The 27,031-nt window shown below is 46.3% G+C and overlaps 3 protein-coding genes across 3 annotated transcripts; 2 read left to right on the top strand and 1 right to left on the bottom strand.

Annotated features, from left to right (window-relative positions):
• Positions 1-2,178: 2,178 nt before the first annotated feature.
• LOC131289214 (putative peptidyl-prolyl cis-trans isomerase dodo) lies at positions 2,179-3,500 on the top strand. Its single transcript, XM_058318425.1, has 3 exons — positions 2,179-2,372; positions 2,446-2,528; positions 2,601-3,500. Exons 1-3 carry the CDS (start codon positions 2,312-2,314, stop codon positions 2,940-2,942), a joined length of 486 nt encoding a protein of 161 aa, XP_058174408.1. The 5' UTR covers positions 2,179-2,311; the 3' UTR covers positions 2,943-3,500.
• LOC131289213 (protein penguin) lies at positions 2,907-5,280 on the bottom strand. Its single transcript, XM_058318424.1, has 3 exons — positions 3,761-5,280; positions 3,497-3,699; positions 2,907-3,422 (listed from the first exon to the last, which is right to left on the bottom strand). The coding sequence occupies exons 1-3, from the start codon at positions 5,277-5,279 to the stop codon at positions 3,072-3,074; spliced, it is 2,073 nt and encodes a 690-aa protein (XP_058174407.1). The 5' UTR covers position 5,280; the 3' UTR covers positions 2,907-3,071.
• Positions 5,281-6,393: 1,113 nt separating this feature from the next.
• On the top strand, positions 6,394-25,614 carry LOC131284602 (uncharacterized). Its single transcript, XM_058313465.1, has 7 exons — positions 6,394-6,809; positions 15,013-16,315; positions 19,425-19,689; positions 23,178-24,888; positions 24,971-25,129; positions 25,210-25,344; positions 25,422-25,614. The coding sequence occupies exons 1-7, from the start codon at positions 6,561-6,563 to the stop codon at positions 25,500-25,502; spliced, it is 3,903 nt and encodes a 1,300-aa protein (XP_058169448.1). The 5' UTR covers positions 6,394-6,560; the 3' UTR covers positions 25,503-25,614.
• Positions 25,615-27,031: the final 1,417 nt, after the last annotated feature.

The following is a 27,031-nucleotide window of genomic DNA, read 5'->3' as shown; positions in this document are numbered from 1 at the left end:
CACGCAAGTAGCGTGTCACGCCGGAATGGCCAACACGACGAAAATGCTGGGGGTTGTGGTTCCCCCCCACCCCGTTGGTAGGAAAACAAAACACAAAACACCTTCCACAACAAAATTGTTGTTGAAAATATGCTACTACAAAGGAGCCAGTTTCCTCGGCGACCCCACGGACGTCCCACAACACGACGCTACCAAGCCCCAAGGCATTACGGAAGGAAAAGAGATGTATTTTTCAACAATGCTCCACAACGGGGGGGAGCATCAGCATCAGATTTGCATCGGAACATTTGCGTCCGTTGTTTTTTCCATCATAGTACACTTGCTCTCACTTGCAGAATCGGACGCACTTGTTCACGCTCTCCCATCTCTCTCGCTCTATTTCTGCTTTTTCTCTTTTTCCAACCCAAAGGGAAAATGAAAATTGCCGATTTTCTGCGCTTGCACCTCCTCCACCCAAGTTTAGTGCTGGAGCACAAACGGTGGCATTTCCTCTGCGTTACGAACTGAGGTAGGTTAAATCGTCACTTTTCATCTCAAATTACGTTGGTTTCGTGCAAGAAAACCGCACAACGGAACACAATTTACCGAAATTCTTTAAAAAACGGCACTTGTTCGCAGAAGATACTTTTTTCACTTTTCCACTGCCGCGACGACAACAAAATCCGTGTCTGCTGCTTCTCGTTCCTCGTCAGCGACTGTCGAGTGGTGTTGGCAGAATCGGGATTCGGAAGATTCGAAGATTCGATCCCTAGACGGATTCCAAAGATTCGAATCCCATTTGACGGTTCGAGTTTGCTGCTTGACAGCTGAGGTTCGGTTGTTATTTAACCGGTAATTTTATTACCGATACAATTACCGGTCCAATGACCTTCTCGCCAACAACCCTGATCATTTGGCAAGGTTAAATTCCCGGTTAGATTTTGGGAGAGGATTTGAAAAAACTGGTGCTTGTGATGTGTAATTCCAGCCGGAATTGTAAACTAAATGAAACAACTCTCGGAGCTGCCCATCGGAGCTCTTTGCATCAATTCAAGACTTTAATTTGCCACTTGTGAACTTAATATATTTGTGCAATTGTTATTTTGTTACTTTTAAAATTTGTTAATAATAAGTTTTTCATATGGGTCGTTTATGCCGTATGAAAAAGTCTTAAAGTACCTACAGACTGTCGCCAAGGCCTGCCAAGACAAGACCAAGGCAACACTTGACAAGCTACTAGCAAGTGCCAAAAAATCTTGCCTTGGTCTTGCCCGTGTGTGAAAGCCCTCGGTAATACTCAGCAATCATTGGATTTGAAATTGCTGAGAAACCGTTGGTGATTTCGGAACAGTCGATTTGATTCATTTTCATTCGTTCATAGTTGAACGACTTTAGTGCCTAATCTGTTCCAGGACACAAAATAACACACAATTACACTACAAACAGCGTTTCACAACACAAAGCACTGCACTATTTTCGTAGACACATCCATTTCTGATGCACACGCATAGAAAACAGTTTGCTTTGATTGTTTCGTTAACAAGTTGTCAAGTGTTGGCGACAACATTTTCTCGACGAGCAACTTTTGGTTGCGCTAGCTATCACTAGTAGTCGCTAGTGTAGAATCGCTAGCGAGTAGCGCATTGGCGGTAAGTACTTGGCGCCAATATTGGCGTAGTCTGTAGGTGCTTTTAATCCTAAATGCAATAGCGGTCGCGGTCGTAGAGGTTTCACGTTATCAGCGGCTTAGCCGAGGAAATCTTCACTAAATTAGCATGGTCATTTCTTTCAAGATTTAAGCTTTTTGAGTAGAGCATTGAAGACCCGAATTATAATCGAAAGAAATGAATATCTGAAGGGGTTCAATTTCCCCACCACTAGTCTGTTGCTTGTGGCACAAGGTCTGTTAATATAGAGGTAAGTTCATACGAAAGATCTGGGAGCATAAATTCAAGCAGCCCTGAATTTGGGATTACAATAAAATGTTTAAAATTTAGTTTTGAGTTTGCATATGAATTCTAAACTTCTTCGTGCTCTACATTTAAGCAAATGATGAACATTATGAAAATGATTTGAATTATGGATTTTGTAAATTAAATTTGTAATTTTAAATTTACGTCAAAACACGATTAAATATACCACAGTTGATCTGAATTATGACAGTCGACGAAAGGTGACAGTTGTCGCAAGCAAGCGAAAATTACACTCTTCTCAAAACATAAGCCGTGATAAAATAAAATTTGCATTTCTTCTAAATTCTTACTGAAGTACCGATCGTACAAGGCAATAACGTGTTCCACTACTAACAGCCAACATCAGTGTGTAGTAAAACATGTCGGATAACCAAGAGACGGTTCCCGATGGTTGGGAGAAGCGCACGAGTCGCTCGACTGGTATGCATGGGGTTGCCCAAAAAGTGCTTTGTTTGGTTTCTGTTTTCTTTAAAATAGATTGTTTTACGCCTAGGTATGACTTACTATCTCAATATTTACACCAAAGAGTCACAGTGGGATCTTCCGACGGCCCCGGCCGAACCGGCCAACACCAACGTAAGTTTAGCTTCAGCGGAATAGCATCATGCGGAGGGATTGAGATCCTTTTTCCTCCTTCCCTCCCCCCAGGAGCCCTCTGAGGTGCAGTGTGCACATTTGCTCGTGAAACACAACAAGTCGCGACGGGCCAGCTCGTGGCGGGAAGATAACATCACTCGAAGCAAGGAGGAAGCGATCGAGATTCTCGAGTCGTATCGCAAGAAAATTCAATCCAACGAAACCACACTGCAGGAGCTTGCGCAGCGGTACTCGGACTGTAGCTCCGCCAAACGTGGCGGCGACCTGGGGATGTTCAAACGGGGAATGATGCAGAAACCGTTCGAGGATGCCGCCTTTGCTCTGAAAGTTGGGGAGATGTCCGATATAGTCGACACCGACTCAGGCGTTCATTTAATTCTTCGGTTAAAGTAGAAAGATTGTGCAACAATCAACTTCTAAACAAGGCATGATATTAGGAGCAAAAGTTTTGTTTTATTGAATCATACTTCTCGTTTTCGTTGCCCTACCCTCGCACTTTATAAACGGCCGAACGAAAGGTCCCTAAAATTTCAGTTTTTCGACCAACAGTTTTCCTCCCGTATGTGTCTGCGCCTTTAGTTGCTTCTTCAATGGCAGCAACTTCTCACGCAGCATTTTCTGTACGGCCACGGTAGAATTTTCGAATGTAAGCAGTAGCAGGAAAGACGGCCTATTTTGGGCAATCCACGTGCTCAACCGCTCGTCGGTCAGGGCTTCGACAAGCGCTTGTCCAAACTGCGAAACGTCTTCACCGTCCTGCTGTCGCTTCTCTTGGTCCAATTTAAGCATTTTCTTTAGCGCAATGTGTATGCCAGCATGTTCTACACCGTTAACCAGCGGATTGGCGGCCAATTGTTTTTCGCGTGAAGCAGCCTAAAGTTCGGAGCAATAGAAACGATGTACGTGTAAAATTTGGTCAACACAAGCACAAGCAATAAACTACTTACTTTCTCCTCCTCGAATGGACTTTTCTTGAACTTCTTGATCTTCCGTTCGCCGGCAGGTTTTTCATTCTCCTTCGGCTTTTTCACGGCCTCCACGGACAGGATCGAGCCGTCAAGGTTAATTTCGTTCTCGTGCACTTTCCATTCCGGATCGCACACCACCTTCGCCAGAGCCCGGTGCAAACGTGCCAGGTGTTCTCCAGAATCTGTAAGAAAAGCGTTGCTTTATAATCGCTGACAGCTTCAATTTGATTAAATGTCACTTACAGTTCTTTAATATAGCGGCTGTTAGAAGTGCAGTGTGGCCACCACGGAGCCAAAAGTTGGGATTATTTTCCACCTGCTGACAAAATGCTGCCTCAGCCGATGCAAATAACTCCTTGCGCCGAATGTCCTTATCCTTTTTGCTGTGCTCGAGGTAGCCATCGAGCATCTCGATCTGGGCCGGATGCAGCAGATCCTTATCTGCGGGTGAGAAAATCCATCCAACTACTTTTCGACCCCACTCGCCCGTTCCGACGATCGTTTCTAGCTGCTGCATGATGGGGGTGACCACCTGTTTCCCTAGGATGACTGTGTCATCATAACAGTTCAACACACACAAGACCAACCGATGTCCGTGCTCATGGATTGTCATTTTTTCTATGTACGGTTTCATGGCTTTCAGTGCCGCACGGCGTTCTTTGACCACTGAGCGTAGGAAGCAGAAAATGGCCGCACCGGTACCTTCTCGTGTGCTGGAAATCGACGCCAATAGGGGCAGATAGAGCTCGATTACTTCCGCGCGCTCTTGTTCTCCCGCTTCCGGGAGGAATTCGGCCAGCAGTGCATGAATGAGACTATTGTCGGTGCACTTTTTGTTGGCCGCTTGCACGAGATGGCCTTTTACTGTCATCAGTACGCTCTTCTTCATGTACCCGTTCGTCTTCCAGCAGTCCTTTATCGTCTGTATGCTGCGATCCTTCTCCAGTTGGTATAGATCCGAATAGAACGGTTGCCGCATCAGCGATCGCTGGTCGTTCGTAGCGTACTCGTTATAGGCGGCATCGACAATGGCTCCAGCAAATGCTTGATTTACCAACTTTATAACGTGCTTTATGATCTCGTCCACCACACGCATCCACAGCTGTTTCGTTCCATGCTTAAACAAGCTCGTAATGCAGTGATGCCCGTATTTGGACGTCGCCAGTTCGCACAGCGAAGGCAGCAGACTCGTGGCAATCTCATCACGAATGCTTTCAGAAGCATTCTTTACCATGCATTGAATGACTCGAGCCGTATCGTGCGTTGTCGCGATCTTAGAATATGCATTTTCCTTCCCAAGCAGCTCGTGCAACTTCTGGACGAGCTCCTCCTTGTTTTCGGCATTTCTACGATTCAGCTTGTCGTAGATTTTTTTCGCACTAACGCTTAGCTCGTACAGCTCCTTCGCTTTGTTCTGCCGGCGTGCCTGTCGCAGTTCCTTCTGTTTCGCCTTCATACTGTTCCAGTACTCTTTCTTCGACTCGGGCGTATTTGCTACGAACTTGTTCTTGACCGGTAGTGTACCCGATTTTCCACCAGGAGAATGTTTCTTTTCAAACTTTCCGCCCGCCTTGCCGGCGATTGATTTAGTGCCATCATTCTTTTGGAATTTAGGTTTGCCGGTCACTCCGTCTTTCTTTACTTTACCGTCTGGTTTCACAACGACCTTTTTCACAGCGTCTCCGTTCTTCAGCTTCTTTACCGGTTTGCCTGATTCGGAAACGGAGTTTTCTGAAACGGACCGTTTCTTAGTCTGTATCATTTTGCAGTTATTCTTGAGAAAACTTTAACGAATTCGAACACACTTTTCAACGATCTGTAGTTTATCAACAAAAACACGTTTTCTAGCGAGGCACTTTGACAATGCTCAACTGACAGTTGTCGAACGATCCGCAGGTGCAATTATCGGTGTTATTTTGACAACTTCGCTTGACAGTTGCGAACAAAATGCCCAACCTTGTAAAAAGGTATTCAACAACCAAGCTCGCTTGAACGATTCTTTAGTCTTTCGTCAAATCGCCAGGCGTTCGGTCGCGTTATTCCTTCGCTTTTTTCCCGTCCGCGCTCCGTGCGCTCGGACGTGCGTCGTGTTCGCGTTTTGTGTTCTTCGCTTCTTGGTGGTTCTTTTCTTCGGTAAAGCCTGGTGTCGCCATTCTCCTTCCTCCAAACCCCACACACAAGCGACCAACGCGATTGCAAAAAAGGTGAAAGAGCCGTACGCCAGCGCCGTGTAAAACGGCAACCTTTCCGTGTCCTCTGGGCGGGCGCTACCAGGTACGCGAAGTGGTGTCGCAATTTGTCTCCAGTCCGTCCAAACGCCAACAATTGCCATTTTTAACCAGCAAGTGTTGTAGGAGAAAGGTGTTCAAACTCTTCGCCCTCCCCCTCCCGTCGAGCGGGTGGATAAAACGCACAACAGTACCAGAGCAGTGCCAAACAAAGCAACCTCTCTAGGGTTGCCATTGCGACAGCATCGCAAACGGCGCACCAAAGGTAGCCCGGTCGTAAATGGCAGGCTTAAAAATTCGTATCCATTTTAGAGGTCGCCTCGCCTGAAGCTGTGCGTCTCGCTTGCAGACGTAGCGCTGACATTTGCCAGTGGTAAACATCGGAATGCGAAGCACCAGAATCCACCCGACGGTCCAGCAGATGTCAATTATCTTCCGTGGTTCATCGCTTCCGCGAGTGGCGTTAGTGGAACACCCCCGGGTCGGTGGTACGAAAGGATGAATTCAGGCCATCTCGGTGGTCAACGAGAAGGCATTGAATACGCCAAATAGTAGTGGCAATATTTACCGCAGAGGAAAAGCAACATCTAGCGTTTTAAGAAGGTCGTGTTCGAATACATTCCCCACGGGAAAGTGTTGCAAAGGGAACCCCACCAGGTGGCCAGTGCGGTGCAATGATATGTGATACCGATTCCGGTCAGTGGATGTATAGTGTCGTGAATCGCCTGTGCGTCGTCTGCAGTATCGGTGGTGATAAGCGGTGATCGTGCGCGTCGTGGGTGTGCGATTCGAGGGGTGAGGTGTTTAGCCCCGAAATGGAACCGGGTCCCCCGGGAAGTACTTCCACCGCCCCCGTCGGAGCGGGCGGTAGTGGCAGTGGAGGTGTAGTTGGAGCACTTAGTGGCGGCAGTGGTGCTGGAGGCCCTATAGTTGGTGGGGTAGGTGGGACAGGTGCGGGTGTAGTAACGCGACCACCGATTACGGCATTGTTTCGCGAAATACACAAAAATACCTGGCTTCGGCGACTGAGCGGCGATAGTAGGCGACCGTCCGTCTTGAACAAGGTGCGTATCGTAAGGAAGGGAGGAAAGGGCATGGGTAGCGGGAACATGGGTGGTCAATGTAAGACACCACCCTCCTCCCCTGGGGCGGGAGGTGTATGTTATTGTTATGGCTAAGAATGTGTAACCAAACGCCTGGCGCACCGTCTGACTGCAGTGTGTTTTTGTTTGGTGTTATCATTCCGTCAACAAGTAGACATGCAATAAAAGGCCATGCAGTAAGCGCGAGCGAACACCAAAACAGTCGTTTAAATCACATTCAATTGACTACTAGGGGTGTAGGTTTCTTTTTCGTTAAGTAATAGAAAGCTAGTTTTCATTATCAATCAATGTTTCGTATGTTCTTCTACACCAGCCTTTCTTACAAAGTAAGATTATATAAAGCTCTGGTTGCATTCAGTTAAAATTAATTACCTAACCTTTTTATATATGCCTTGTTTAATATTGTTATAACAATGCTGAAGTATGTACTTGTGCAATCATTTCAGTCTGTTAAAAATTAAAACCTGGTAAAGGAAAAGAAATCGCACCAACAATACATGAATTAGTATTCCATGCAATTATTTTGATGACATATCCCAAACGTATGTAAATGGGACAATTTGTTTATTTGAAACGATCCATCGACAGTGCAAAGTATGTCGGATTAACATTTGATCGGCATCAAGCTTTCGAGTTGATTACTTTTCACAAAAAAGGTTCAATTTAATAGACAGTTAAGGGCCAACTTTCTTGAAAGTGTTATTCCTACAGGGATTTTCAGATCATATCATTACAGCAGCAGCATTATTTCTACATTAAGCACATGATATTCCAACTGCATCAGTTGATTTTATAACGCGATCATGTTTATAATATCATCTGAAAACCCCTGTATCTTTCACTAAACAGTCAAACGTTTCATTTTATACCATTCTTCATTGATAGAAAACACTGAGTTGACTGTTCTAGTTCTTGTGGGGTTCATTTACACTTTCTCTACTGTGGGCTATTAACATTTGTAATTTATTTGTCACGTTTCATGCATTTTTCATTCATCGAATCAGCAGCCACTATCTGATACCGGATTTACCAATCGGTATGCGATCATGATTCACACTGTGAATAATCCAGGTGATTTTTGTTTGAACGCGTATTTCCAAGAATAATATTGTTGTGACGGATTTTTAAGCGCAAACTCGGTGGCAGACGCTTAAACTAAGATAAGAAAGTGCTGCGCAATGTCTATAATTTCTAGATAAACATAAAAAAAAATTTAGACGAACTTACGTTTCATGTTCAGTAAGACCTTTTCTTGGATGGCATTTCTATGTTTGATTTTTCCCAATAACGAATTATGTAAACTGATCTTTATTTTCCATGTCTTCTAACTATTCATATAAAAAAGGCTTACCTTCGCGCCTTGCTTTCGTTTACCATCGTCTGCCATGAGCCAAAAAAGTATAAACAATGTGACATAAAATCCTAATCGGCTCATTTACGTTCCAGATGCTACTGATCTATGTGATCTAAGATTTGCAGAAAAATGTCCCAAAGAAAACGAATGAGATAAAAAGAAGGAAAGAATGGCTAAAATATGCTGGTCAAGCCAAGCCGTCAACTGTCTGTCCTTCCAATCTGTCCGAGTATTGTTGCCACGAAACGTTGAGCAGATGAAGAAAAGTGAAACATAAATCCCCACAACACATTTGTCACTGTACATTCCAGCTCAAGTTCCCACCCCTGTTGGCCTCGGCCAGCGCATCCCCTGCCCCCACCATCGCACGACCACCGTCGACCCGAAGGACTGGGCCACGCATTATTCCACACATACCCCATTTGTAGGTCGGGGTTTTCGGAGTGCTTTTGTTGTGAGACGATCCGGTACTCCCTTCACCACCCCTCCCCCGGTAGGTGGTGGAATATGTGAGAAAGTTGCCATTGTCTGCAGGACACCAGCAGAAGTCGTCGGTTGTGTTGAATAAAATGGTGGGGGTGAAGAAAGTTGTACATTTTGCACAGTTTGGCTTGAAGAAAAAATCCTACACTGCTCAAGTACATATCATACATTGCGAGATTACCAACCTTCCCATTATCCGACGATTGTGGTAGTTATTAATGTAAAACCCTTTCTTTATCTCCACCCACCACATTGGATCGCTGAAGACGGAGTAGATTGGTAGAAAATAACACACATTGAAACACTGGCATTTTTAATTCCGAAACCATCTTACACTATGTCATTTCTTAAAAATGAGTGACATCACCAATATTTTTTTAAAACATTTTTTTCTCTACCAAGCTGTTTATGGAAGTCCAACTTGAGATCATAATAGCCGATCACAGCCTTCCAAACGTGATCTGCTTCTTTGCACGAAGAAACCGAATGCGATCGGTGAGTTTTAACCATGTATTAGTAGCATTTACATTTTCCCACGAGAAGTTGGTAGCTTAATTTGAGAGGGTTATTTTCCTCATCAAACCCCATAGTTAGCGATCGTGGCGCGACCCTATCGCGGGACAGATTATGAATAGACTTGCCCAAAAAAAAAAAAGAAAAAAAAAGACAAACAACAAACACAATGTATTTAGCCTTCGTCGTATGTTTTTCTTACATCTTTGTTCCAGTTCGAAAGGACAGACCGAATGGGAAAACAAGGTGCCACAATGGGACACAACATGAAAAGCATGGAAACTCACCTTGTAGAATTGCACGCGCGTTGAGCCCTTTTTTCCCGCTAGGAATGGTATCGATAATGGGTACCACATTTCAGCCCCCCCCCCCCGAGCCAGACTGGGTGGCGCCAAAGGGTCTATTTTCCTGCCTACTCCGTTTGCCTGACCTTCTCCGACCACCCGCCAACCCCGGATCGATGGATGTTGAAGTCCATTTTCGCTTATGACATAGCAATCAAGTTCGATCAATTCATTTTCCACTCCACATCCGTGCGATGAAGTGTGCGCAACACGAGTTTTCCGTGGAAATGGATAATTTCGCTTTCGACCAACGTCGATGGAAAATGGGCGGTTTGCAATTATTATTTTTTTTGTATTTCTGGCTGGCACGTGTCGCCCGTCTCGCGCCGTGCCCTCGATTGGGCTGCGTGTGCTACATAAAAATCATCGTTTTTGGGGTCGTTGTCGGTGGATGGAACTGACGTGCTCGATTCGTTTGGGGTGTCCTGGAGCCATACACGAAACGTATCCCATGGCGAGGGAGAACATTATGTGGAGTTATCATGCAGACAGTTGGCTTCCGATTTCGACAAATTGGGCACATAAATAATGTTGATTGGTAGAAAAGGATTTATGCAAACCGGTCGTTAAGAAAGAACGTTAGAAAAATTGTCTCGTTTTATTGTTAAATTGTACATTGTTATTTGCTAAAATGGTAAAGAAATAAAAGCTTACCATCCGGATACTCTTGACACATTTGAAGTCAAGTGCTCCTCAAACTTCTTTCCAGGAGTCTTTAAGAACCTCATGCAAAGACAAGAAATTGATTGATTCAAGAAACGAACTCTTTTTTCGTCTCTTTCCTTACGTGCGTAGCGAACCGAGACACGGCTTCCATCGAAAGGGAATCGTTGCCCGGGTTTTGGAGCAAGTTTGCGTCAAAGGCACACGATTTAAAAGTTGTTCCCACACATAAACCCACAAGACTTGGGAGGTTTTTGGCGGTCCCCCCCATTCACGATCGCCTCCTCCGGCAGTTGAAAAGAGATGGCATCCGTTTGGGAGGGAGGGTTTTATTTTTCTTTATTAATCTTTCTCTTTTGGCTTTTAATTTTTATTCAACTTGATCGCACGGCCGTGCCTCGCGCTTTTCGGGGCGACTTGATTTCCTGTCAAGGTTAGTCACGGAAGCGGATTAATAAATGCGACCAACCAATCCACCGGGGGCCCCGTTTGAAATCGTTACGTTCTGCGTGCGGATTTTGATAAGGATCATCATGAATGAACTGATCGTCGAATTAGGCATGGGGCGGTTTTCAAGTTTTCTGGTACGAACATCACCACCCTCCACCCTTCGGGCTCCAGAGTGCGTTTATACCCTGCTTCCGTTTAAGGATTTGCGTGGTGATGCCATTGTTTAATCAGTATGGTTTAATAGGGTCGTTGAGTAATTTGATTACCACCGCTGGGAAGTAGCCCCTTTATTGGTTCCCGTCTGATTGATTGTAGTTTTCCAATGTGAATAAAATTATAGCTTCGAGCGTTTGGGATGGAAGCTTTGGTCCTTTTTTTATCGCCAATTGAACATTTTATTATATTTGTAGATTTAACCACAGCTGCTCGTCAAAGGCTTTGTGAATCATGAATGTACAATAATTACTGCTTATTATGTCTATTTTTGTCGCTAAACTTTTTAAATAACTTCATTTTTTTACCTAGCTAAACATTTGGTTATTTTCTATAATACACGAAGATCGTTGTTTCAATTCAGTTTTCGCTTGAAACTTTATCGCGATTTAATTTCAATTTTAAAAGAATTTTTTTTTGAATACATAAAAATTCACATTCCATTGGATGTGTTAACATTTGGTGGAATTGTTCATCCTTAAAAAATAAATGTGATTGAAAAAGTATCTGATCAGTCAAAATGACTGGTCCGGTAGTTCTAGTGTGAATATAAATAAATGTTTGGCTGGCTAGAAAGCAACAGCAAACTACAAAGCGACCTTGGTTACATTCGAGGCAGAAATTAATGCACAATGCCAAAAACCTTTGCAAGATCAAATATAATCGGTAATAATACAACTGTCACAAACCTATCGGCTGAAAACAAATCAAAATGATGGTTTTAAAGTGATATTTATGTCTACTGTTTTTGAATTGTTGCTATTTACTTCAGCGCTATACATTTTCCCAAATCTCGCAAACATCACAAGTACGATTAGCCCTTTTATGCATGTTCGCTTCAGCTATGGCTAATTGTTTTGCCAGCGCAGCGCATTTTGCATAATTTATTTTGCCCAAAAACCTTCATCCTTGACCAGCACGCTTGGTTAGTTGGTGTAGTGGCTAAACAAATTTGAAACGCCAACTGAAACAATAACCACCGCCAAACACAAGTGCTTACCGACCGTATATAATGCAGCGTGTCCCCGGCCGGCGAGGAAAAGGAGCATTTGTAAGTCGCGCGCGGTAATGCGAGGCTAAGAAAAGCGAAAAACAGCGGTGGAAAAAGCGACACAATAAATTTAAAGTCATTCCTTTGTCTTTTCCACGGGGCCACGGGTTTGCGAGCTCCTTGACACTATGCTTATTATTCCGCGGGGTAGCGGATGTGACTTTGCGCACGGGTTCCTTCCCCAAAAATCTCGGTTTTCCCCTACGCTGCTGCAAGGTTTTGTGCGGGTAGAAAAATGCAACAAATTGCCCCAACATTAAACCATTAAAGCCCAGTTCGCTGGAGCCTCGGTTGAGTGTGCGGCGTGCAGAGAGTGTTAAAAATATCAACATGATGATGATCTATTCGCTTGCGGTGAAGCGTAACTCCGTCCGCTTGGAAAATGGCTTAACTTTGGTGGAATGCAAATGCATTTTCCTCCACCATGGTCTGGTCTGGTGTTTGGACAATTGACGCAAGTGTGAAGCATCTTTGCTTTGGCCGCTATTTTTGTTTTCGTTGGATATGCAACCCGTTGTTTTAGGTGTTTTAATTGTTTCGAATTTCATAACCACCGATCGCCATCATGCACAAGCAAAGTTCGCTGAGCGCAATTTGTCTAGAAGTAGATCATCAAAATACCGAAAATGATCGCTAAAGCGCCTTCGACTTGCTGCAATCGATGTTGAAACGCCTCGAATGCATCCATTATCACGCACATCTCTTCGGTGATCTCGATCGCGCCAAGTCTTGCAGCACCGAAAAACTTGCTTTAAGCTTCAGCTGATCGCGAGCAGCTTACGGTAAAAGAAAACGAGAGAAGGAACCACGTTGAGGTATGGGAAATGCCATGCGCATACACGTACAAAAAGGCGTCAAATGCCCCATGTGGCCCTCATATAGTCTGTTGGCATCTGGTTTGTGGTGTTTTATGGCTTAGGAAAGCGAAAGAAAAAAAATCCACCCAGATGGCGCTCACCTGATGGGTCCGTTGTTTTTCGGTGATCTTTTAAGAAGAAACGAAAAGAAAAGCACTATACCGTCTTCTGAGAGGGAACTGGGAAGGTAAAACAAAAACACGGCGTTAAGGAAACATCTGCTTGCTCAGCTGAAAGGAAAGGGTTCGTGGTTGCTGATCGTGGGCATGGGCAGCACCTGAATGCACAAAACTCACCGGGTTTAACTCTCACTCCTTTTGGGCCGCCAGACGGGACGCCGTACGGGACAAGGTGTGGACCACGAAAAGTGGGAATAAGATACCCGCCGGAGATCGTTGGTCCCCGTAGCGGATCGTCCTAAACGAATCGCAATTAGAGCGCGGTGCCATAAAACGGCACGAGGCGACGCGAAGCTCGAGTCGAATTAAAACATGGTTCCCTTTCCGAAAGACCCGAGTCAAAGAAACGGTCGCCCAAGAAAACGGTGGGCAGGCTAAGTTAACTCTTTCCCGGGTTTTTCGGGAGCCCTTGGAACCGATTGCTCCCTTTTAGCGCCGCCGCCGCCGCCGGCCCCAAATCATGGGGTTCCCCTCGCTCCCGATGTGATAAATGTGTGCGTCGAGCAATTTACAATTTATGGACATTATCGCTATTATTATTTGCTCGGTTGCCCTCGGTGTTGTTTGATGGCGGGGAAGCAGAAAAGAAAGTTTACATTCCGCTTTTCTTCGTCACGCATAATTATCAACGCTGAGTTATGGAATCCAGATGCCCAGATCACACTTCTTTGCTCCGCGCTCCGCGCACCCAACGGGGGCATGAAATTGCATGTTTAGGTTCACGCACTCAACTCAACTATGGTTTCGTTTGGAATTTATTTTCGAACCGTTGTTTCGGGTGCTGGGGGACCCTGGAAATAAATCAAAATAATGCATTAAACTTTTTACGGGGCATAATTTAATCTCGTTTAAAAACACTGGATACATGTGTAACTAAAGAATCTCTTTAGTCTACTTTTTAGGAAAACACCATGTAGGTGCTTCCAAAGCAAATACATTTTTTTTGTACTTGAAATAAAACAAACAAAATTTAGAAAGCGTGAAATATGTTTTATTTTCATCTATAAAAACTTTGTTTTTGACATACATTCTTAAACATACTGTAGAGTCACGATTATCCGGGGGCGTTCATAATCGAGGGTCGGAGGTCTTTCCAGTTTATGTTAGTGCTTTTTTTTTTTTTACTGTCTTATGTTCACTTAATTTTCGCGATTAAGAAAAAGGTCATCTACGGAAAGTTTTTTTTTTCTTCAAATTTTTCCATACAATGTACCGACCAAGTTGAATTATTTACCAGAAGGCAACGGAATAAACGTGTCGGTTGTTGAATTATCTCCTAGTAGTTCGTGTGGGTCATAACGTCTCACTTCTCTAAGCTCGTATGCTTGCCTTTGTTATGTTTACAGTACTTCTAATTAACCTTTTTGCTACTTGTTAATTTGTTTAAGTTTGTTGATCTCTTAAAATTTTTGCAGATTATCCGTAGAATTGTCCTGTCTGTAATTTTCATGCCATCCTTTACCGCTGATGATCTGGTGCTGTATATTTTCTTTCCTCTAACCTTGACTTGGTTTTTTCTTTACTTGAAGCGAATGGGAACAGTTTTTATTTAATTATCTAAATATGTCACAGCGAGTTACAAAGTGCCTGCCAATATCTTACATTCGTACATTCCAATTCATGAAGCAATGCTTTTATTGTCAATGAAGTGAAGATACAACTTAAAAGTAAATATTGGAAAGAACATCGATGGGTCATCGCTTATGGGTCATTGGTATATAAATATTCTACCCCTAGTTTAATCACAACAGTTCCAATAGTTGTTGTACCAGTTCTTTAAACAAAATTTACAGATGTGGCTTAGTTTAAAAATAGAATTTACTTCCTTTATAGCTTCATACTTCCTTTATAGCTAAGTATTTCAAGTATGAAATCGGGGCATATTTCTATAAACTTTATTGTTAAAAATTCAGGTTTTGTTCAGAATTTGATTCACATGCTAACCTCTTATGTAATGCTCTCGGCCTTTCTTATCTGTGCTTGTTTAAAATACAAAATCTACCCCAACACAATATGACTAATTCCGGTGCCTCTTTATGCTTCTCGTTATCACGCAGAAACCGGACCGGTATTGGGTGGTGTTTTGCGTCCACGACGACTGCGAGGCGCTGCTGGAAGGCTACAGTGACCCGCGGCAGGCGCCCTCGCACGCCCCCGAGTGGTCCCTGTCGCTGCAAACGGTGCAGCATATCTCGCACGCGCTGGTGTCGGTGGAGCAGGAGTTCGAATTTGTGATAACGCTCGGCAGCGAGGTGGCCCGCTTCAATGCCAACACCTGGGAGTGCATGCAGGAGTGGGTGGAGTGTCTGCGGGCGAAGCTGCGCGAGATGAAGCTGCTGTCGCCGAAGGAGAACCTCTACTCGCGCCTACCGGAAGCGCGACCGCCGCTGGCGCCGACGCGCGACCCGACCTCCCCGCTCCCGGCCACCCCGCCCGTCCCGGCCGCCCTCGTGCCGGGCATCGAGCGGGTTCAGCATCACCATATCAACCAGACGGCGGCAGCGGGCCCGTCCGGTCATAGTTCCTTGGGCCCGGTCGGATTGGCTTCCAGTTCGGTCGCGCCACAAACCGCCTCACTGCCGCCCCTGCTGGCGAACAACGGTAGCGCCTCCAACACTGGTACCACCAGCTCAACATCATCTTCATCGTCCTCCTCATCATCATCGTCTTCGTCATCGTCGTCATCGTCGTCATCATCGTCGTCATCAGGCAGCTACTCATCGACGCTCACGTCCATATCGTCCTGCGTCAATGGCGGTCCGCCCGCCATGTCCAACACCTCCACGCAGAATCTCATGAACCTCCTGTCGAACCCACTGCAGGCGGTCAGCAGTATTAGCGCCCAGAGCAAAAGCGGACCAGCACCACAGCCGCCGGATAACGTGTCGCTCGTGTCCTGCTCCTCCTCCGGATCTTCCTCGGCGGCCTCCGAGGCAGCAGGAGGCGGGCTCGAGGAGCTGTCCGAGGATCTGCACAAGCGCATCATCAACCCGAACACCGTCGCAACGCCGAGCTCATTGAATTTACCGAAACCGCAAAAAATAATCACCCGGGAAAATGGACATGCCCACAGTGCGTCGTCACTGAGCGGCACTGCGGTCAACGCCACCCATCCTCATCATCATCCGGTGGTGACGTTGGCTTCCGGATCGTCCCCGCCCGTCACCTCCTCCCTGGCGACCACCTTCGTGAACAACGTGCTGGCGGATCCGTCCGGAACGGCCGGTGCGTCGGTGAAGCGGTCCGGAGCTGCCGCCGATAAGCTGCTGCTTGACGTCCGAGGTGGCCCCTGTGACCGAACCGGCGGTGGTGACGATGACGATGGAAACGAGCGCGATGCGAAGAAAGACGCCGCCGATGGTAAGGAAGCTGCTGTCGCCGGTGGGCGTCCGCTTAATTGTTCTCAATTAACGGCCGGTCGGAGAATGATGGAAGGAGGTCGCGTTAGATTAAAGATTTTTCAACCCATCCACCCACCCAGTTGAAACGGCACCACCGCGCCATCGTTGTCCCCCCTCGTTTCAATGCGAGTTGAAGTAAACAAATGACCATGATTAAACCACAAGGGACCATGAATGGTCCATCGGGCGATGTCCATGTTTGCAAATTGCACCCCGGAACCATTGGCAAGGGGAAAAGGCAGAAGCGGCGGGGGTCGTCAGTATTTCCAACGAGCTTGTGCTTCCCAAATAGAAGCCACATACCGTCACTCACCTTTCTGTCCTTTTTTGCGCCGAACGAACGGTAAAAAAACGGACTCGCTCGTATGACTCAACCCTCAAACGCGCGTAACCGTCAGTCACTGTCGTACAGAGTCCACGATGGTCATTCCCCATCCGGTGGTTGGGGCTGTGCAAATTTCTCGCTGGCCTCGGGCCTTCCCTTCAACGGCTGGGTGTTCAATTGATGACGCGCACGTTCGCGTACCGTTCATCGATACCGACCCCGTTGGCCGTAAATCACACCACCCAGGGACAACGACACCTATGATGTGTATTCAATACGCGAACGACGGAACCGCCTTGATGGTGCCGTACGGATAGGGTTTTCTACACGGACAGATGCCCTTTCCCTGGGTCGTTTAAGATAAGAGGGAAGAGAAATGTAAATGTGGCGCTGTGTTTGGAAGGCAAACGTTTCAAATGTATCATTTTCGAAGCAATTTTGCGCGTGTTAAATGTTATACAAATACGTTAGTCACAAGCTCAATATTGAGAGAACCAGGTTTCAATTCAGAGAAACGTTATGTTGAGCAAATGAACGCTACTTTTTTTTTATTTTCTTGGACAGAAATTGTGAACACAATATACAAATTGATGCAAACATTCTAAATCAATCCAAAATAGATAAATTTTTACTAACAGTTGTTCAAAGGCACGACTATTTATCTTGAATTTTTGGACTAAATATTATTGAATTTTATTCAAGCACGTTATGTTCTGTACTTACCAAAAATATAAATAAAACACGTGAAAGGTTTATCCAAATGTTAAATCTTTATAAAGACAAGTCAGTTTATACGCAAAATTCAGAACAGTGACTGAGTTTAATATTTCCATGTTCGTGAAAGACTCATTTTTCCTCCTACTTGTGATGAATTCAGTATTGTAATGTAATTCATTAAGTGTTTGATGTAAATTATGCAAGAACTTTTGAAATTGTTCCATTCACTGCCGTACGATTTTTGTCTTTCGGGGCACATTTATTTCTTCCGCCGGGTCACGCCGGGCCTTTATTAGAATACGCCCACAATTTACATTCCACTGGGCCCACTCCTCTGTACCCCCGGCCGGGGGCGGAGGGACACTTGTGACGGTCGGCCAGTGGTTTCGGCGACATAATCGTCCATCATTAGTCCAAACTCGGGCTCCGAAATATGGTGTGCGCCTTTTGATTGAGCGAATTCGTTGGAAAAACAAAACGATCGTACCACCAACGCGGAGAAGGGGGTCGGTCATGAACTTTCATGTCCGCCCTAACGTCGTTCGTTTGCTCTCCAGGGAAGGATTTGGTCGTGCCGGAATGTTCTACCAGGGGGGGGAGGAAAAAACACATGGATGCATCCTACAGCGACTGGACGAGACACGGCTTAGCCGTGGCATCATCCGCTGAGTATTCCCCCCCCGTAATGGCTGGCGTGGCGCGTTCAGATTCCGATTCCGCACCGGAAATGGCAATGCCCGTCATCAGCGTCGACGGGAACGAGGACCCGTACGAGTCGAACGGCGGCACACCACTACTGCTAGGCGGGTCGGGTGTGTGAACGGTGGTGGCAAATATTTGCATAATATTTCGAACCCCGTCGTTTACCTCCAGCGTTTACTCGGCATCGCTCTCTGCCGTTTCCCGGTGAGATAGTGGCGTTCTTCGGCGCGCTTCAAATGGCATGGACAGGAAGGGAAGCTTAGGGAACCTAAAAGAACCGTTTACCGTTGGCAGGAGAGGGAAAAGAAGGTTGCCGACGTCAGCCCGTGGTTTGAAATGTTTTAATTTAAAATCAAATTTAGAGGTCTGGTGGTACTGTTTGATTATTTGATTTTTCTCGGCCAGCCTTTTTGCAAGTAGGAAATTAGAAAATGAAAATTGGGCTTGACCTTTGAATGAGAAAAATCAAACCCCGCGGGCTGAAGCTTCATGTTTCGGGTTTCCAAAGAAACATCCAAAGGAAGGGGAAAAAACTTAGAAGAAAGTAATACGCATATTTTCCTTTAGTGTTTTGCTAGGCCTTTTCCGCTTGGTTTTAACGTGAAGAAAGTTGTAGAACGAAAATAGATTAAATTTTTCATTACCTACAGCATTCGTTTTGTGTGTACCATTCTGAAAGACCGGGCGTTTTCTACCACTCCTCCCTCCCAAAGAGGTATTCATTTTCATCCATTCCACAAGGGCTTGTTTTGGTATCTCTTGTCCACTTGTGTCCGGTCTGGAATATGCAATTTATGTGGCAAATGTTGGCCAACCGGTGCCAACAGGTCACACCTAAATCATTCCCCATCGTACAGTTCCTAGCCCTTGGGCGCCGTGTCTGTTTGGAGGTTACCAAGCACAAACACACCGACACGAGCAACTTCGAAGTTCGAACCATCTTCGGATGTGCCACCTTTTCCTTTTTCCTCTCGGCCAAACGGAAGTTGTTCACCGGTTCGCCGGTGTGTGGCAGAAACATATGTGTAATTCCTGGCTGGCTGTGTATTTGTGCGTTTGTGTGTCCACTTCAACATGCTTCCCCGTGTGGGGAAGCAGCCTCCATCATCATCCTCGAGCGAAAACCCTGTAGAGTGTGGAAAAAAGTTAATTAAATCTAGCATTTCTCATTTCCTTTCAATTTTCGACCTTTCCCCCCCCCCCCCCCCCCCCCGGTATCTGCGCATATCCCCTTCCCCTTTGCTAATTTGGTGTTGATTCGTGTTTCCCTTTTTCGTAACCGTTTTTCTTTTTCCCTTTTTAATTGTTGGTTTTCCATCTCCAGTTGGTCGCCGAAAAGCGGAGAACAACGGGGACGGCGTCGCTGAGGCACGGCCAACGCCCGTCCAGCGGCAGCATCTGCAGCACGCGTCGGAAAACGCCCAAACCGGAGTGGCCAGCAATGGCTACGGTGGCGAATGCACGTCATCGGCGGCGACCACTACATCATTGGCCGATGCCATTGGAGGAATGCAATCGACACCGAAAGCGGCCGCCGCCTCGTGCAGTGGCATCCTGCCGGTAGGATCATCTTCAGCGAACGGGGCAAGGTAGGTTACCACCATCACGGAACGTGTGTGTGTGTGTGTGTGTGTGGGGGTTTGGGAGCTTGTTGGTTTGCCGTGGATAAAATGTGGATAGGTTAACCTGCCTCAAACGATGGTGGGTGTCTGTCCAACTCCGCTTTGCAACCAATCTATTCGAATGGTTGTTAAAAACACGAAAAAAAGTATTAAACATTGTATCAGAACATATTTTGCCGGATCAGAAACTTGGCCATGGCAGTGATTCCTAAAGTATATTTTAACACATTTTTTTTTAGTATAAAATAGTGAACCCAAACCATTCTTTGCAAGTTTATTTGAATCATATTTCACATTTTACTAGAACACAATTTCGCACATTTTGACAGTTGACTGACCAACTGACAGCATTTTACCATTTGCAATGGTTGCTTTGCGTTACATGTAATCCAGGGGTTGGCACACGTTTTCCAGAAAGGGCCAGATGAAACTAAAGTTACATAAAAAGTGATATAAGGTAAAATATTTAAATATAAACTCTAAATTATTCTTATACCCAAATTACTTTAAAATATCTGAGCGTACTGGCGTACTCTCAAAATAACTAAAATAACTGAGCTTCGATAAATTTTCATTATTGCGAGCCTCATTTTAGTTCGTAATGGTTATGTGTAACCCATGAATGTAGCTGTTTTGGATGCAAAGTAAACGAGTTATTGCCGTTGGATTTTGGACTTTAAGGAGATTTAAGAACGATCAATAATACAAATTAGATAAAAAAAGTCTTAAAATAAATTTGAGGATGCCACCTGACACAACTCGTTGGACAAGTCGTTGAACAACTCAATGTTGAACAACTCGTTCAACAATATCAATCTTCATTTTGAGAACAAACAAATCTGACATCGTGAACAAATTCGGTAAGAATTGAGATGGGTTTTTTGTATGAAGCACTACAATTTCACTACGGACTGGATAATATCAGTTTTCGCGCCGGATTGGGCCCGCGAGTCTGACTTTGCCGACCTCTGATGTAAACTAATTATTAAAGAGCGTGTCTTCGAAGTACCAAAATAATCAATCAAGTCATCAAAGTCCATAATAGAGCCTGAAGTAGAGGTTACCAATAACTTTGTTAAATACGTGTTTCACCATGCAAACATTACAGAATTATAGCTTCTTTGAGAAGCCCTGATCTAGACACAACCAGTCGGTATTTTTTTGCAACATCGCCGTATTTATCTTTTGCCGATTTTATCGTCCTCGCTCTCGCCGATGAAGCTGTTCGCCGGCGGGCCTACGCCCTCGGTCGACACTGATTGGCCGTAGAACATCAGGCAACGGTCAAAGCAATCGGAAAAGGACCAAGCGAAATTAGATTTCGAATGGATTTATTAGCATACGTGTACAGCGCCCCGCATGGCCATCCATCCGTCGTCTACCGCTCTTGCGTAGGAAGGGTGGCGTGACCATGGGTCACAGAAGATGCAGAGGGCGGGGTGGACAGGTGTGGACAATCATGCTTCTCGGTTCAACTAACTCGTGCCACCTGGCCACCCATCACCGACCGCTCCATTCGTCCGTGCTCCGAAAAGGTAATCCAGCAGAATACGAGCGGCGTTTTAAAGTGTTAACTTTTACCTCTTGACTGTTGCTCGAGTGACTGTTTGTTGTTCGCGGTTCCTGCTCTCTCCTTCCCTTGGCTGCTGCGAGTGCCGATACTACTACAGTGGTACTACACAATTTTTCACTTCCCTTTGTTGATGTTTCTTTTGATTTTTATATTCTGTCCATGATCCTAAACATATCATTTGTGTGTTCTTTTTTACTGATCACTGAGGGCAATTAGTGTGTAGAACTATTTTATTTTTTGAAAAATAGAAAAATATCGTGAAAAATACATAACCAAGATAGAAATTTAACTTTTTCATAATTTAAAGATCGAATGGATCGAAACGAGAAATATTGTTCGTTGTTTTAACACAAGTGTACTGCATTTGACCGCTTTGCGACGTGTGCTCAGCTTGTCCCTTTATCGGTGTTCACTTCTTCTTGGACACCAGCTCTTGGTTGAGATTCGTTAATGGAACAGAACAGAGCGGACGCGGGCGGGAATGGCGGAGTTAACTCACTATCAAGGCCACTTTATTCGCGTGCGCGTTAGTGTTTGTGTCGTACGTTTCGCTTTATTCATCATCCAGAACCGACGTCTCCGCCGCTAAGACACATCAATTAGCCGATCGCCGTCGATTCCGGTCCGTCGTCGAAGCTGTCGCTCGGCGTTGAAGCCCCGCTGGAAGTGGAGCCCGCCGATACTGCTGCAGAAGTCGTTGGGAAATATCGATCAGATGCATGCCACCGGCGGACTGGGTCCGAATTTCGAGTGCCTTTTCGCGCACCCGAAAGCTGGCGTACAGTTTGGCAAACTTCCGCTCGAGGTAGCTTTCGATTTCGTTTCGATCTACGGCGGTCTCCTTCACCGGAGCGGGCGGTTCGTGCGTTTGGGACTCGATCGAGCGGCGAACCGGTTCGGGGGGTTGCTCCATTCGTCGCCGTTCGAGCGCCTTCGCTCTAATTCCCTCCAGGACCACCGTTAGCCATTCGCGATCTACGGCCCGAAGGGTGTCCGGCGGGGTTTGAATGGCCGCATCAGGGTTCTCTAGAATTTCGTTCACTCGGAATAGTAAGGCCGACCGAAGCGCATTGTGAAAATGGGCACAACAGTAGCTCCCGTCGTCGGGTTCTTCGTTCGGCTTCAACTTGGCGCAAGCGACTGCCTGCTGCAGTTCCGAGATGTCCTCCTCCGTGCGCTGGTTAATTATTTCCGCCTCCTCGGCGAGCGCCTGCAGCGGAGCCAACAGTGGACCATCACCAACCGGGTCCTGAAATTCCCTCATCAGTACCTCGATTGGTTCATTGAGGAACCGCGGGAAGATGAAGGGATGCGTTAGGTTATCATCGGCCAGTTGTTGTAGGAGTAGTTTCGCGCATCGATTCCGGAGCGCCTTCTCTTCCGGAAGTGTTCGATTGAATCGTTCGATCCAGTGAGCGGTGTGGCGGATGTCGGTAGGATCCTCCAGGGTGGGAATCAGATCACGCACTATCCGTAGGCACTGATGGTACTCCTGATCGAGTGCGAGACTATTCGGTCCTTGGTTTTCGGAGGTATCCATGAGTTCTGATTGTCCAGGAATGGAAAGAAGTTTTGCGGTAGATAGATATCAAAATAGAAACGATGTGGTGGGTTGCTTTGTATGACGAAGCTCTATCAAAGCCAACTGTGATGCGAGTGTGAAAAAAGCCAACTGAGATATTTGTAGCAAGTGGATACAACTTCTATAGCTCCGACCAATCCTAGTGAAAGGTGTTAGCAGTAAATGTTCTTTTTTATTTCGTAGAACCAGAACTATTCCTATGTCTCATTAGCGTCTTCTAGGATAAGCCTCATAATAGAGATTTCACAAGGCGAACAACTTAATTAACATTAACTTATGATGTCTTTCCTCGTCTAACAGAGCGGAAGCGAAACGTACGCGACGAAAAATCTCCCCTTTGGCCATGCAATCCCTCTCGCCGTCGACGTCGAACGAGGAACCGCCATCGAACGTCACCATCATTCAAGTTTCGAACAGCAGCGTCACGACGACCCCCTCGCCGACTGTGACGACCTCCCCGAAGCCGGTGTCTCGGTTCATCTTCACGAAGGCCAAACCGATGACAATGACGACCCCGGCCGTCATCGTAAAGGACAGTGGAACCGGCAGCAACGGCGACAGTCTTGCGTCCGATCATAACTACCGTAGCAATGTGCAAATCATTCCGTCCAATGTCGAGTACGAGCGGCAGCAGCCCGTCGCCAGTACGGAGGATCATCATCTGATGCAACCATCGATCATCGCTTCGATCAATGAGCAGCAGATCACCACCGTTACGGTGCCGAACGTGTCCAAATCCGTACCGATGCCGGCGGTGAAGGCAGCAGCGGCACCACCACCATCCCTTAAGGCACCGGTCACAAGTGTCGCCGCGACGGTCCAGGTGGCCGTCGCCACTTCGTCGACTCCGATCAAGGGACCGGAAAACAATTTCGGCACGGTAACACAGATCGCCGTAAATTCCAGCCCTAACCAGCAGCATTACGAGCAGGTTTTTCTCTCAACGACCCTCACGCCCCCATCCGTCCAGGTGACGACGTCGTTGGGAGGTGGACGTGGTATCGATGGAGCGACGGACCAGCTAGTATCAGTGACTCCGGTCGGCGTGAAACCGGCGGCAGGCAATAGGAGCAGCAAGGTGTTGCTCCTGAGCAAGCAGCCACGTTCGTCTAGTCATTCCGAGATCGCTCTACCCGGTCGGGCGCCAACCAAAGGTGGTAGTGATAAGGAGAACCATGTCCAGCATCACCCTAGCAGCACGGCGTCGACATCGAAGCAGCTGGGCGGTGTACAACCTTCGGCCAGCAGTCCCGCCGTGCCATTGCATCTAACTGGCGGGAGTCCTTCGAAACGGCCCGCGGTCGATCGGAACATCTACACACCGCATCCGCAGAGGGCGCCTCTTTTGCAGCGCGGATTAACCGAGCTAGTGCTAAGCACGCGCGCATCCCCGTCGGCCACGGCAGGCCCGGAACACCCGGCACTGAACGGAGGGCGCAGTCGACGTCCGCCAGTGGAGAGCAAAATGATCCGCAATGAACCGCTCCCGCCGGAACAACGGCGTCGCAGTTCCTCAACGTCGGACGCGCGACAAGAGCACCCAGCGAGGACCAATGGAACACAGCCGGGAGTGCCCACAGCTGGTGGTGGTGGTGTGGTTGGACGCTTGCAATCCCCTCCCCAACCGTTTCGACCCCATCACCAGCTGATAAACGTCCCCGAGGGCCAGATGGCGAACGGTGGCGTTGGCGTTGGGATGACACCCGCCCAAATCGGTGGAGGTGGCCCAAATCGTAAGCTAACGCTCCGGGAGCAGCAGGTGTTCCAGTTACGCCGTGAAATGATGCACCCGGGTGGCGTTCGGCTTCAGTTGCGCCGCAAGGACTGCATCAACTCGATCGGGCTGGTCGATGCGTTCGGAGCGGTTTGGGTGGCCGGCTGGAAGCAGAAGGAGCATCCCGTTCTCTACAACGCATTACACATTGGCGATCAGCTGATCAGTGTAGCCGGTGTAGCGATCGCTTCGTCCGCCGATGCCCACAAGACGATACGAGCCGCACCGGGGTTGTTTGTAAGTTTGATCGTTGACTTTTAGACATGTTTCCTATTATTTGCTCTGTATTAATTCCTTTGAATTTTTCTCTTGTCCGTAGGTCGAGCTTATTATCCGCCGGGTCCCGTTCGGCCGGGTATACGCCATTCGTCGGGAAATGGATGGGCAGTGTCTGGGGTTGATTCGCGATGGCAACACCGCTACCATTGTGGACGTTGTGCCAAACAGTCTCGCCGCCCGACACGGACTACCGCCGAAGGTACGTAGCAAATTGGAAATACTATCAAATCACCAACAAACATGCCAATGTTCAACCATTTTGCTCCCGTTTTCTCACAGGCAAAATCATGTGATGGATTGTCGCTGACGTTCTGGGTACTGACGGAAATTAACGGTCGTCCGTTGAATCTTTTCTTCAAGGAGCACGAAATACGCGACCGGTTGAATGCGGTCGGACGAGAAATTTCGATACTGGTACGTAGATTTGTTCACGGATCAACGGATCTTAACCCATTGCCAATGATTAATATCTTCTCTTTACCTATTCACAGGTCCAACCAGCAGATTTGGTGACGAAGCTGAAAAAACAGTTGAAATCACTACGCGGCCACAAGGATTTTATTGTGCAATAGGGAAACTAGAGGGAACAGCAGCAACAAGCTGCAGCCGCCACGCTTGGTAGACACAGGGAGCGCAAGCAAATAGAACGTACAGGAATCTTACTTTGTACGACAATAGTACTTGCACGGAAGAATTTGCTACGAGAGATGGTAAATTAAAGGATTATCAAGGCGACCACTTAAGCGATCATCGCTGTTTTAAGGACGTTGGGACCCAAGGTTTAAGCGATCGCCGGTTCAATGGGAATCCATGTTTTAGCCAACCAACTGAGTGCTGCACTGACGTGGAGGGTACGGTCAAAATGTGTTACTATTGATAAAAAAACTAGACTGTAAGAGAACCGCGTACTACTTTTACTATATAACTACTATATAATTGGAAACTAATACTACTACTTCTTTAGCAAACGAAACACGTTGTGACAGCATATTAGCGTTGTAGAATTAATATCGTACGCGGACGGAAGCTCCGAGTGGAAAGGAGAGAAAAACAAAAACAAAGGCAAAAGGCGAATGGCAGGAACACTCCCGGTGAACGATTAGTGCAAATTTTCGACCTAGCGAAACGTTTAATACAAAGCATTACTAAAAACTTACGCCAAATTGATTCGACGGACGTATACTTGGAACGGTGATATATGTGGTTTATATATTTTTTGTAGTTTTGTTTTGTTTTTTTGTTTGTTTTTCGGTAGCGTTCTTAAAATTTGATGTACGGTTTCCCAGAACGAAGAAAAGGGGGCGGAAAATGTCATAGAAAAAATTAGTTAAATTGATGCTGCTATTTTCGTATCAAAATTCTTCGAATAAACGGTTATGCTTTGTGAAAGTGTTTTTCGTTATCCCAAAAGGTAAACTTAAGAAAAAAAACGTTCGTTTGGGAATCGTACCTTTGCAACTACAACTAAACATTAACTCAATCGTAACAAAGTGGTAAACAAAAAAGGCTGTAATACTGGCACAATTCTTGGCGGAACTGTGCCGAACTCCTTACCTGTGCGTTTGTGCAACGCAAGTGTGTGCAAGAAAGTGCAAAACCGATGAAACCAATTCACTGTGAGGCAACTAAACCGGCGGATTATGGCGCGGAAACGCGGGGAAGCACAAGCTCAACTCGAGAATCCTTCGGTGGTGACAAACTCGTACTCGAGTCTCAAAACACAAGGCTCGTCACACGTCACTGGTAGCTGCATTATTGGCCGACGGCACTCTCTTTACTATCCATACCGTATTTTCTTACAAAAGTCTGAAATTGGGTGATCCAATGCTTGCGCAAATTTTGCGATAGTTTTGATATTGAATATTATGGTAGTGGCTGGCTGGCCGAGAGTATTGCAAATGGAACAAACACAGACAAAACTAATGAACGATCAAATAAGAGAACAATTAAAATAGGGATTTGTTTTGTGACTTAGATACACTAACGAAACCGTTCGTAGGGAAAGTGATTGTATACAATTCCTTTGAACTAGGTCCGTTTCTTATGTCGTGTGTCGGGCACATGGTGTGTCGCGATTCTTCACACTTTGGCTCAAACGGTA

The sequence above is a fragment of the Anopheles ziemanni genome, chromosome 3 (genome assembly GCF_943734765.1).
Source record: "Anopheles ziemanni chromosome 3, idAnoZiCoDA_A2_x.2, whole genome shotgun sequence".
NCBI classification, from domain to species: Eukaryota; Metazoa; Arthropoda; class Insecta; order Diptera; family Culicidae; genus Anopheles; species Anopheles ziemanni.
This window is presented reverse-complemented; position numbering and strand designations above follow the sequence as displayed.

What these genes read in the sequence shown, in the direction of transcription:
- LOC131289214 (XM_058318425.1), top strand. Translation starts at nt 2,312, where the DNA reads ATGTCGGATAACCAAGAGACGGTTCCCGATGGTTGGGAGAAGCGCACG. An exon ending in GCGCACGAGTCGCTCGACTG is followed by an intron (nt 2,373 to 2,445) that starts GTATGCATGGGG and finishes TTTTACGCCTAG; the next exon opens with GTATGACTTACTATCTCAAT. An exon ending in CCGAACCGGCCAACACCAAC is followed by an intron (nt 2,529 to 2,600) that starts GTAAGTTTAGCT and finishes CCCTCCCCCCAG; the next exon opens with GAGCCCTCTGAGGTGCAGTG.
- LOC131284602 (XM_058313465.1), top strand. Translation starts at nt 6,561, where the DNA reads ATGGAACCGGGTCCCCCGGGAAGTACTTCCACCGCCCCCGTCGGAGCG. An exon ending in GACACGGACTACCGCCGAAG is followed by an intron (nt 25,130 to 25,209) that starts GTACGTAGCAAA and finishes GTTTTCTCACAG; the next exon opens with GCAAAATCATGTGATGGATT. An exon ending in GACGAGAAATTTCGATACTG is followed by an intron (nt 25,345 to 25,421) that starts GTACGTAGATTT and finishes ACCTATTCACAG; the next exon opens with GTCCAACCAGCAGATTTGGT.
- LOC131289213 (XM_058318424.1), bottom strand. Translation starts at nt 5,279, where the DNA reads ATGATACAGACTAAGAAACGGTCCGTTTCAGAAAACTCCGTTTCCGAA. An exon ending in AGCCGCTATATTAAAGAACT is followed by an intron (nt 3,700 to 3,760) that starts GTAAGTGACATT and finishes CTTTTCTTACAG; the next exon opens with ATTCTGGAGAACACCTGGCA. An exon ending in GTCCATTCGAGGAGGAGAAA is followed by an intron (nt 3,423 to 3,496) that starts GTAAGTAGTTTA and finishes TCCGAACTTTAG; the next exon opens with GCTGCTTCACGCGAAAAACA.